Consider the following 12,952-nt stretch of genomic DNA (forward strand, 5'->3'; position numbering starts at 1 on the left):
GGGGGGGGGGGGGGGTGGAAGAGATAAGAGAAGATAACCACGCGGAAAATTTCTTATTTAAAAAGTTATCTTAGTGAGGAGATTGGTTTCCGCTCTGGACGGTTTTACGAGGCCGTGGACGGTCGCGAAATCCACTCGTAAAGCATTAATGTCAAATTTGATTAATTTCACGACAGAATTTTCGCGTGAAAGAGAGATAGGGAGCGAGTTGCGCGAGAGACCCGGGAACCTTGGCAATAATAATATCTCGCGATATTGTTTTCATTCTCTCCTGAGAGGAATAATATTTGTGCGCGTTTCGTACAACGTCAGGCAATGGACTTTTACGTTCGGTGTTATGCTTACGGATAAACACATACAGTTTATATCGGGACTTGAAAGCAGATTTTCAAAGAGCACCCGCCACATTCCGAGCGACATCGTTCTTGAGTAACTCGTGTAAAGCGAAGTACAATAATGAGCGAGTCGCCACTTTCCCTGTGGCAAATTTCGTCAAACGCGACTTTGTTCGCGATGCCGAACACAGGTGCGTGATGCGACGTGAAGGTGCACTTTGGAGGGTCCGCGATTCGGAAGATCGCGCTCAAATTGGATTCTGTTCCCGCAGGAGCAGCCAAGGTTCGCGGTCGGCAAACGGAAGTCTCCTACCGCTGCCTCCGTACTTGCGTCTACCGGCTGGAATTTCCAATTTAGCCGCCCGGGATAAGGAGGCAGCTACATATTTAGAGCGGACCTCGCATTAAATCGGGAATACTACCGCCTCTCGCACCGGAGTCCTGTTACGGGACCGAGACACGATGGCATTGATTTTCAGCTCGGGAAACACAGCTCGCAGGTTTCACAGACGCGCGCGACAGATCCTGATTACGATTGTTTTAATTATACAGCGTGTGTTCTCGGTTAATTCTGCGCCCCCATTCGATTAGTATTCTCTAAAGTACGATCGGTGTATTCTCCACTGAAATGTTAAATTTATAACTGTTGTTTTAGTTTATAAGTAAGTTTGTAGTGTAGAGCACTATGAGCAATCAGTGAAATATTGCTAAAAGGATCGTTTGGTAGTAGGAGTTAATAGTAGATCGCTAAACAGCAGACTGTTACTGATGCACTTTGCGAACAAAGACGACATGTCATGCAACAGTGTCATTGCACACAAGGCGCATGGAAGTCGTTAATTGCATCGCCACATACACAGAAAGTTGGCACAGCGTGTAACGAATGTATGTGCTACAGATTTTGCAGTGAAATTTCACTTCCACTGCTCCAAATGAGATACAAGATGAAGTAGCAAAGTGGCTGTATTTTCACTGATCATCGGCGTGTGAAACAATTACTTTTACTAATGTATCTGAAATATTTTTACTGATTCACTTTGAGCTCTTCGATTGGACTTAATTTTTTTCTTTTCAGAAAAAATACACAGCTCACTTGAGACCAATCGCAAAGACGTTCGTGACTTTAAGGAGATAAACTAGGCGATTTTATCACTGAGAGGGAGGGAAAGAAGCACTTTTGTTATGTCAAACTCGTCAAATGTCTTAACACTTCTCTTGCACGACTCTTCGAAGAGTCAAAGGAATAAAGTACAATCGCGCTTGCTAACGTCGACCTCGCGGCATACTAATCGGCATTCCGTGTTTCAGCAAAAATCTCAACCGGAAATAAATTCCGGGCACGTTCGATTTATGACAGCAGAATTTCCTGCTGCTGCTGCTGCTGCTGCTGCCGCCCTTGCTCTCGATAATTCCGCCTCCGCGAGGCGGCTTAACTCGGTCGCGACGACGAATGTATCGCGACAGCTCGCGGAAACGTATCCGCGAAGTCACGTCGTGATCGTAGGAAAAAGTCTTGAGAGCCCTCTCTCCTTTACATCAAAACTTCACGCTTTACGACCGCCTTACGAGTTTTTCCCCAAAGTGCAGAGATATTGCGGGCGTCCTTTATATGAGACACAATCGCCGCAGACAATAGCGAAGTCTCGGCACCGCGTTCTTCGCTGGAGTGTACTTCGACTTTTGCTTCTTCTTCGTTCTCTTCTGCTCTCTCGTTTACCTCGTCCTGCCCTTCTTCCTCTCATATCGCAAACTATCGCTTCGATAGTCGCGTCGCACAGATCAGCTCCACTTTACGAGGATCAACGGTGGTGGACACCTGGCGTCGTATTCACGTGATCGGCATGTCCCCGCGAAAATGGACGTGAATCAAAAGTGGAAATGGTATCGTAAAGTTCCCGTGACGCGAATCGTAGATGCGCGAAATTTCTCGGCACGTAGACGTGATTTCTGTGAAACGCCGCCGATGAAAATTCAACGAAACTCCGCAAACAGCGTGAGATATCAGCCGCGATTCACAAAGGGCCTTCGATTGTCGACATTGGCGGTAATTTTGCGCGCAATGTCGCGTAGATTAAGTCGACATGAAAAGTGAGAGAGACCATCGTTGAGATAAAATAGTGATCTGTTTACTTCTCGCATGTTTTCGTGCGGAACGTATTTTCCGTAACGCGTTAAACGGTCGCTCGGAATCTCCGGAGCTCGGCTGGCTTATCGATTAATCCAAAGTGCTCGGCGACGTGACATACGTCATAATTTCTTCGACGAACAGTCGAACGTGACGGCGGACGCCGCTCGTTAATAACGAGCGAGGGAACAAAACGCAAACCGGCGAGACCACGTCGTAAGCTTCACGGGAGTTTGTTGCCGACTCTAAAATCCTGCTTTCGCCATGGATATGACGGTTCCCTTGACGGTTTGGAACGGGTCCAGGACGAGACCAGCGACGCCGCCGTCTCTTCTGTTTCCGCTCCATAAAGCGAATGTCGCGCTTTGCCGCTTTTGCGAGGCCGCCGTCCTCGTCGCCGCAGAAGCGACCGTCGGGTCCCTCCATTATCGTCGTTCCATAATTTCGCGCCTTTACCGAAATCGTCCCTTTTCGTCTCTGAATGACCGAGATGATACCGTGCTGGAAATCGGTGATTTCGCCGAGCGAGCGTTCGTAGCTAATTTTATTCGCGCGCGATAAAGTCGGACAATCGATCGACAAGCGGTCGAGTGATGCTTTTTCGACAAGTTGGTTTACTGGGCCGTAAACTGATTTGACGTGAACATCTCGTAGCGTCAACGAATTATAGCCTTGACCCATGAAATTTCTTTCACGATGTACCGATCAATCTCCGTGGACGCTATATTTGCAAGAATACAAAAAATAACTTCGTTAGTGCAAGAAGAACCGAGTCTAGATGGGGAGTGTTGCACATGTGCTTTTTTATCATCTTGAGAGAAATAGAGGCCCCAAATTGCAAAGCAATTCTGTTAGAACATGGACATTTTTCCCTAAGTTTTATTAAAATCGGAATAGCGTTACAGTTAAAAAATAGAAAAAGCTGATTTAATAGAAGCAAAATAAATTTTTGAGCCTTTCAGAATTTTGTATTAATATTTTCTGTCGTGAGTGAATAAAGTTAAGCATCGTGATACTAACTAGAAGGAAGTTTCTTGAAGGAAGTATGTGATACACTCTGTTCCGGATAATAAAAGCAATTTTCATTCATGAAATGATTGAAATCAAATATATAGGCGGAAGAACTAAAGTTCACCCGTAATTAAAAGCTGGCAGGAACTAGACTACTAATCAGAATACATATTTTATATATGGCCGTCTTATCTACTGTCCTACTAGGTAACTGAGCCCGATACTAAAGCAAGATGGCCACGTTGCTTGTATTGTGGTTTTTAAAAAACTAAATATGCGGTTAACAGTATCGTGACTGTCATTATAGAAGAAGGCTACCACTGTCATATTTGTAGTCAATTAGTTGCCTAAGAAATTGAACTTCGAAATCCTGAAATATACACGAAAAAAAAAAGAATTGGTTGAATTAACCAAATATCTGATCGAATATGAACGATCCAGAAATTCCGATTGAAATAACCTGAATTCTGTTAACAAGATATTTTGTTGACTCAAACAGAATTCGTGTTACTTCAATCGGAATTTCTGGATCGTTCATATTCGACCAGATATTTGGTTAATTCAACCAAACTTTTTTTCCGTGTAAGGCTACTAACTCAGGTCTCTTCTAATTGAATTTTCTGTTAGTTGGAGAACGAATGAAAAACTCGATTGTGGGAACAGAAAGATTCCTGTAGGAGGTTTCCGCTCAACGTCAAGTATTCTCAGTTATCTCAACTGACTTTTAATGCAGCTGAATGTTCGGACGAATGTCTTCGATCACAGGAACAGAGATATTATTTCTCGTCGGCGAGTTTTTCGTCTGGTCCCCATTCAGTTACCTGAGCTAAAGTTTTTTTTCGCGTTTTAGACGCGAGTTCAATATCTCCGAATAATGAACGCATGATTAGCATTCAGGGATGAGAGAGAATTAAAAAAAAAAAAGTTATGCTGATCTTATCGTTGCATAGAGCACGAGTATAGTTCGTCTCTTTATCGCGATTCCTTTGGTCGAGCTTGATGTGGAAAAGCGGAACGGAGAACACATGAGGCCGCGTAAAAATGGCGGGGTGGACAGACCGGGTGGTTAGTTAAATGTCGCCGGGACCAAGTCAGATGCCGCCATTAATATTGAAACGAGGTCCCTTTGAAAAGGGTCGTGCGCGCTAGCCGCTCGAGGCACTTTTCAAAAGAGTGTGAATAGACACACTTCTAGAATTGATGCGGCGAAATGTCGACGACCGATTAACCGTTATACTCAGCTTTTCGGATAGAGCAAGCGCCGTCGCTTACAAGTTACGACCTATAAATTCTCAAGCTCCCTCGGTTTCGTAAATTTTTAGTAAATTGTGATTTCCTTCTCGGGGCACAATTCTCGGGGTTCAAAAGTGTTCAAAATAGCTTAACTATATCGATGGGCGCGTGATTTTGAAATGCAAAAAGGCATATGAGGTATAAATTAAATCGCAATGTATTTATGCTGCAAACATTAAACAAATTAATATTGCTCGTTTGTTGTTTTGTACAAGTCATTAAAATCCAGACAAGAAACTCACTGACGAGAAATAATATCTCAGTTACCGCGAGCAGTAACGTTTCCACCTTGCCTTTAAATGCCTTTCGACTTCAATATTTGTCTTAACGTCTATTTTGAGATTCTGAAACTTATATCAACTTCTTTTGAAATTTTATGTAATCTATCAGCTTTACTGATCTCTTTAAAACTTACAAGTGATATTTTGTCTGTTTTCTAATATTTAGAGGCGCTAACTAGGACTTCAGTTTCCATGTGTATTACACATATACTGATCCTTTTAAGATGTCAGGTTCAAAGTAGGGCTACAATTTCAACTAGAGTTACCTCAATCGAGTTTTAATGCAACTTAATGTCCAAACGAGTGCTTTCGATCGCGGCGACAGCGACATCATTTTCTGTTATCGAATTTCCATCTGTCCGGTTGCACGAACTGAAACTTCTTTTTCTGCGCGGAAAAGTCGGTCTGTACATTTATCGGGGGAAAAGGGCAGGAGAGTCGTGGGCACTTTCGTAATTGCGACTTCGATACAAACGCAATTACTAGCGTGAGGGCATCGACACCACGACGGATTCGTACTACTTTCCGACTTGACGAAATCCGATTAATAAGCCTGCGAATCTAATAATTGTTAACGTCACTGGCTCTCCGGCAACGGATCACCGTCAGCGACGAAGGCAAACATCAACTCGTCTTATCAGCCGGAGACAAGTTCGCGGATTAGTTTCATGTTTGCTCAGTCTGCAGCGATTATGGTGTGACTTTAAGCGGGAATGTCACGTTCGCGGTTTCGCATGAACGACTACGCGTCGCGTGTAAATCGATCGTTCTCTCTCCCCTCCTCTCCGAAACTTTTGGATGAGGATTAGTGTGTTTAACAATGCAGGATACGTCCAACATCAGGGAGAACGTTTTTAGATCTAGACGGAGGAGAAAAGTAATTTTTCAATCTTTGAATGAATTCTAAGGAATAATCTGGTGTGGGGTTTGCTTTTCCTTCAGCGCGGATAGATTGTCTGGATTTGTTCTCATCATCACGACTACAATCTCTCTTCTCAATCGACAAACATATAAATGAGTTTCTGTCGCGAGCTAATTTATTGCGCGTAATAATTGGAAGATTTATCGTTATCATGAGCGTCGCGAATACCGTGATAAAGATAATGGCTACTTTCCGCGGTACACGGGTCGATTCGTCCGAACAATCCGCGCGACGCAACGAGGTGGAGCTTTCGTGCGTTTCGTTTCTACGGTAACCCAGATCCGAAAACAAAAAGCCGCTGTTTATCCGCGCGCGCGCGCGCGCGGTATCACGATGCCGGGTCTTCATCATCCGACGGATTTTCGGTAGCTCGGCTCCTGGATAAGCGTAGAATAGCAGGAAATGAAGGAACATTCGAGGAAATTGTGCCGCTGCCGCGACCCGTATAACGCGACGCGATGCAAAATTTCCCTTCCTTCAATCTTTATCGATCGTGATGATGATTATTATTATTACTATTTGTATTATGTGAAAATATTTATGAAGCGCGCGCTCGGCGTGCAAAATCTCGCGTCGCGAACACGGCCCGGCGCGCAGTTGATCGTGTGTGTGTGTGTGTACACTCGCTTATCTGACTTTATTCGCCGATAAATCATGGACAAATAATGAATAGATTAATAAATATTTACGCGAAGCGTACGTTCGCCGCGCGCAACAAAGACAGAGGGCGAGTGCGCGCCGTTTTCATCGTAAATTGGTAAACACACGCTGTCCGCGCGATGCATATGTGCCACTCACTCGGATCTCACGCCTGATATTAATTATCTCGTTTGCCGACGGCTATTATCACGCACATTACACGCGAATCGGCGTTACAAGTAGCCATGAAAGCAACGGACGAACGCGATAGTCGGAAAAATGTAATTGTATCCCAATTCGAATTTTGCGCAGCTGCTCGAATTTCACGTTTCCCCTACTGTGCGTGCTACCGGATGACACGCTTAGAACGGCTCTCGAGTTTCGCGCGGTATTAAAGCTCCTGGTCTCCCCTGTGTCCGGATTGATGACGTTAGAAGGGAGATAACGCATGTTCAAGATTCTTGCGCGCCATTTCCAAGTGGAAAGATATTCGTATGAAAGAACACTTCAGATCCAGGTTATTCTAAAGCCAGGTCATTCAAGGAGATGTCAATCAGAGGGGGAGATTGTGTGGTGTCCAGGTTTCATGGTAATCTAAATTTTCCCAAAAAATAACTATACATAATTTGGTCCAGATCAGACAAAGGATTTAGGAGAGCTTATAGGGAGAGATACGCACAAATAGACAGACATTCTATTTTTGGCACGCGTTTTTTCGCTTTTGATACGTTGTTAAAATCCAGGATATCACAGCAGTGAAACCCTTCTAATCTCAAAAATACGAATTTCAAAACTGCGACACGGGGCCGCGTCTACGTAGCGCAACCCGCTTCGATCGGCGAGTTGTTCGGCCATTGTCAAATTGCAAGGGGAGACACGTGATTTATCTCTATGATGTAACGATTCGACTAGTTAAAGTTTCTACCGAGCGCGACGTGTCCCCCTCTACTGCTTTTATACGCGGAAAACTTTCTTTCTGTTGGAGGAGAAGGGACAGGTTATAAAGTTCAGATTAATTAAGGAGGCACTGAGGTGTGTTATTAGCAGCAGATTGCCAAAGGGTGTCGTCAGCGTAAATGAAGAGATAGAACCGGCAGGGATGAACGAGCGAGGGAAAAGTCGACGACTTTATTCGCGGCGGCTGCGGGCACCATTTAGACGCGAATGTGATTTCGCGCAGCGCGAATTTTTCGACTGAATTTCGATTGTCTTGAAAATAGCGCGAGCGTTAGAATCGAGAACGTTTTTGAGTTTCTTAAGAGGATGACGAACTCGAACTATGTCGATAATGCAGAGACGATCGTCACTAACATAATCATGCTATCCTTTTCGTATTTCTTATACATATAGAATTTACATGAATGTGTGTTGCTTTTACCATACTTAACGGAAAACCTAACCATATATGAATTCTTTTTGCAATCTTCTTCGATATTTTTAAGCTTTCAAATGCAGATGCGAAGGTAGAGTAATATTCTTTAAAATTTTTCTGTTCGGAGCATCCACACTTTCAGTATGTACAAGCTGCGGAACTTTTGGATTAGGCAAATATTACGCTAACTGACAGCTTGAGATTTTACATTAAAAATTTGTTTGTTTGTTTGATCGAGCAATGCTCGATTTATTTATTTTTTCACGTACTTTCATTGCGTAAAAGCATTTGTAATTCTGTGTAACCAATACGACGTAAACTTTGCAGAAAAATGTCAGTATTCTGTCGGTAAAGTTTTTAGCTTCAGCATCCCCTTAAGTGGATGTCGAACACTTGGCCGACAAAATACTAACATTCTTCCGCAAAGTTCAGATCATATTAATTGCACAGAATTACAGGTGCTTCTATACATTGAAAATACATGCAAAAGTGAATTGTCTTTATGCACTTTGAACAGAACTTTTTTTCGCTGTAACTTAATATCGTAATTAAAATCGATATTGCGAAAACCGTATGTTTCTGAAAGGAATTGAAACTTGGTAACAAGCGCTTTAAATGTTTCCTAAGAAGCATCGCATTCGACGTTCCTTCGATTTTTCTTCCTTGTTTCCTCTTTTGCTTTCTTCTCGTCACGATAGTGTTTCCTTCAACGGAAAACTCTCACTTTCCTCGATATTTCCCGGCGAAACCACATTAATGGGGATCGTGCTGCCGTCGTCGGAGATGTACGTGCTCCGGGTTAAGTTCCGTTTCGAAAAGTAAATTGCGGGCGGTCGTTATTTGTTTCCTGTCTCGTTGCACCTGTTTCCGGTACATTCGAGATCTCGAGGCACGCCTCCTGTGCGTGAATGCGTTTCTCTAAGTTGCTTTCTAAGTTGAATAAGTTTTTTGTTCTTTGTTCTTTGTGTTTAATTTGTCGCATTCTGCGTTTTTCTTTTTCTTCCTAATCCCGCGTGTACAAAAAGTTAATTTGCCAAGGATAATTTGCCGAAGCCAAAGGAACTCCTTTGGACAATAATGAATGCATTTGTCGCTCTTACCTTATCGAGACGAGTATCATGGCGAATATCAGGTACTTTCCAAGCAGCGGCACGACCAACGATGTCGGCGGGATGATTTCGACAACCAGCAGAAAGAACACGTGAAGGCTGATGAGAATCGAGATCGAGAGCGTTACCTGAAAAATCACGAGAGAAATTGACTTAAAATCATTTCTAGCACATAAAAGAGATAGCACATGTCCGTAGCAATAAAGAGTATGATAAAGTGTTAGAATTTTTATAAAGTGAATTGAAAACTTCGCATGAAAGAGTAATATCATTTGGAAAATCTAATCTAATTTATTAATAATAATAAAGTCTTTTCATACTGAAAATAAAATAATTTTTATCTATCTTCGGTTGTCTAACAGTTGTTGATTCCTATTCGCATATTTACAGATCGACAATAGATAAAAAAGTATTCTATCAACTACGTCGACCGAGAAATGCTCGTTTTGTCATCTCCGTTATTCCAACGCGAAACAAGGTGAAAAATGGAGGGAAAGAAGATCGGATAGTTTGAAGACGCATGTTTGCTCTCTTCCGAGATGTGTCCCTTGACGGGCGACATATTCAAGCCTATTCGAAGGGGCCAGGTAAAGGGCCGCGTATAGTCGAGCAGAAAATTTGTATTTATGACCCGTGTAAAGAATGTAGAAAGGAGCGAGAGCGAGAAGGACGAATGCGCGCGGATCTTGGGGTGGTCCTGGCGAGGAGGTGAAAGTCGCCCCGGTGACAGAATTTATACGTGCTCGTGATCCATTTGTTTTAATAAATTTTGCAAACAAATGTCGGGCACGTGCGCGGTCGCAGTTGTAGAGCGACGCTCGAGTGTAATGATAATAACTGCCGAGCAAGAAGTTGCGAAACACGAAATAAGAAGCGAAAATGGAACGACAGGAATACATAATTTCGCGCTCGATATTTTTCAATGACAAGATGGAGTGTATGAGCGTAACCTAAACGATATATTTTGTTTGCAACACTGACAGGTATGACTCTAAGTCTTCAGTAGTATTCGTCGTAATTCTCAAGATGTCGTTGTCTTTCTCGCACCTCTAGAGTTCCTTAAGTCGGAGTTAAGACTTGAACTAAAACTGAGATCTATAAATTTTAAATTCTGATGGCAGAAACTAACGAAATTGTTGAAACAAGTTGTGTGATATGATTGTACCATCCCACTTTGTGGTTAACGCCCCAGAAGTCGAATGTCGTTGTTAATACTCTTCAACAGGGGAGAACGCGCGAGATGATTGTTCGCCGAATATTAGACTGTGCATGACTAAATTTAGCTAATTGCACGAGAAGACTATTAAAGAGATCCGTTAGATCCATCCTGCGCGCTCTGCCGGAAACGGAAGTTAACCGGGTTAACGATTACTTAGGATCTTCCTGTACGACTTTGCCTCCGGGGCAGTTCCGTCGCAGTTCTTTTATGTCGGGCATTACCGGTCGGTATGCGCCAAGTTACAAAAGCCAGATCTGTATATTTTCTCCAACTGCAGTAAATTCTCCGGCATTGAACGAAATTGGGCAATACGCATCGACGAAAGTCTCACTTAATGAGAGAATTTCTTTATCGACCGATAAATGTCCGTCGCGAGAAAACACTTCGCATGTCTCATGTTGAAATATTCAGGCTCTTAAAAGAAATTTCACGCCAGAAATTATTTTCTGTGACGTCACATTATGATCTACTTTGTAATTTCATCAAAATGAATTTCACGTTTACAAAAAAATAAAGAAAGAATAGGGAAGAGGCGAAAGATTCGGATGTAAGCGCTCGAGAGAATCGATCATGTTACATTTCCGCATGAGTGAAAAGGTGATAAGCGAGATTTTTAACGCGAATTTACGGAGATCAGGATCACACGTGACTTTTTTTCGGTGCCGCACGACGAGCTGGAATAAGCGGACGAGAAATTCGCGTGAGATTCGATGCGATGAAAAATGGCAAATGGGAAAGTGGGTTGAGAATTACGTGATCGATCGTTCGATTCCATTCGCAATACTCGGACTCGATTCAGACGTATATACGTTGAATTCTCGCCCCCTCCCCTCTCAAAAAAAAGAGAGAATAAAAAATAAAAGAACGTATTAACAACTTAAATGAAATACAAAAGTTACGTGATCCGGCCCGGCCGTAAATTTAATTAAAAGTTCCGTCTCTGTAATCGGACGTATCTTTCGCTGGAAGGAGAAATATTTCGGAATGTAATCAATTCGGTATCCCGCACACACGCTTCCCGATTCCGTTCCGCGGACGTTCACGCGCTCCGAGATTCGAGTCCATCTGTCAATAGTATCCACTGCCGAGTTCGCCGTGCGAACTTCCGTAACATAATTCCCGATAAACAGTTTCCGTGGCGGAAAGTATTCCCGAGCGACACGACGAACGCGCGTAACACATGGTTATCGCGGGTTGTTTCCTTTTTTTTTTTTTCTAATTGAATGCGATGGTCGCGTGGCTTTTCAGTTTCGCGCTTCGCGGCGTTTCGCGACGATTAATTTACAGCGCGGCTCATCGTTACATGGAACCGTCCATCAAGCTCGTCGGCCAGTCACCACGCGAACAATGTTTATACCTCCCGTTCGAAAATTTCGCTGATTGATGCGTTTCCGCTTAAACGAATTCCCATTTCGTCATCGCAGTTTCCGTGAAAAATGCGTATAATAACTCAATTTTTTATTTACATAATTATATCGATGCGCTTGCTCGCGTGTACCTTTTACTAAAGCGTACACACACACATACGTACACCGCCATAGCTAATATGCTTCTCATTTTCCATCAGTTTTTGCCCAAGAGCAAAATATGCAACAGTTCGTTTTCATATTTCCCGTTTTCCGCGAGATTCACCTTCTATCTGTAACCGATAATTAATATGTATAATTACCTCATAACATACACTGCCGTGGTGGCCGATACGCGTAATTTTTAATATTTGTAATCCTCTATCGAGCTATTGATTTGTATTACAACTCGAGTAAAACTGGTCGTTTCTTTTCAGCGCATTCCCCGCTGATTACATCGCTTGGCTCTCTCTCTCTCTCTCTCTCTCTCTTTCTTTCTTTCTCTCTCTAGCCGAGTAATAAAAACCAGTTTACATTTTCCAGCGACCACGAATGTATAACACACGATCATCGACGTTGGCTCTTATATCGAGAGCCGAGAGGCTCTTATTGCGAATTGAACGCAACGCGAGCGAGCGAGCGAGCGAACGCGCGCTTCATTTTTACTGCGGTTTCGCCGCTGCAATGGCGTTTCATAGCGATTAATTTAAAGGATCGACCACTGAAGCACGATAGCGTCTATCGGGCTGCTCCCGTGTCGTCAGCCCTGGCGGCTTTCATCGATGCATTCGGGTCGATAGTGCGCAGCCGGTTACTTTCCATCCGACCGCGCCTTTAATTATTGTCGCCCACTCTCTGTGTCTGGCGATTGCACGCGTATCTTGTCGTTTGTTTCTACCAAATGTTTGAGCGAACATTTCCGAATCGACTGCGAGCGATCCGATAATTATCGTGCCGTGGGAGATAACAGGATAACGCGCGATCGAGTTTTCCGAAAGTAATTTTCGTTGCTCTTCGAGAGAACACTTCACTGCTTGACGCTGTGTGTTATTTCCTACAAATGTCTTGATCATTATTTATCAATTTCAATTGCTCTCTTTCTTCGCTTGCAACTTCAAAAAAAGTATCATCTCATCCTTAGTGGAATCATATATATATAGTCTTAAGAGCATTCTTCCAAGATCGAAAGAAAAATACTCTAAGCACAATGTTCTTAAAGTTAGGGGAATTTCGCCCTTTACCTGCAGTACAATCTTCCTTGTTGCGTCCCTCATATCGCACAAGAGAAGGCATTCTGCTA

General features: G+C 43.1%; 1 protein-coding gene across 7 annotated transcripts in view; it reads right to left on the bottom strand.

The window, feature by feature from the left end:
* LOC116842505 (acetylcholine receptor subunit alpha-like) overlaps window positions 1-12,952 on the bottom strand; it is a 209,643-nt gene that overhangs the window by 19,878 nt on the left and 176,813 nt on the right. For 6 of the 7 annotated variants that reach the window (XM_032811857.1, XM_032811840.1, XM_032811848.1 and 3 more), the window contains one exon: window positions 9,079-9,215. In XM_032811857.1, coding sequence (XP_032667748.1) covers window positions 9,079-9,215 — 137 coding nt within the window. Of the gene's footprint in view, window positions 1-9,074; window positions 9,216-12,952 lie in introns of those variants that run through there. The other variant, XM_032811874.1, reaches the window with a different exon arrangement.

The sequence above is a fragment of the Odontomachus brunneus genome, unplaced genomic scaffold, assembly GCF_010583005.1.
Source record: "Odontomachus brunneus isolate Ranch 3 - 2012 unplaced genomic scaffold, Obru_v1 Obru_scaffold_002, whole genome shotgun sequence".
Lineage (NCBI taxonomy): Eukaryota > Metazoa > Arthropoda > Insecta > Hymenoptera > Formicidae > Odontomachus > Odontomachus brunneus.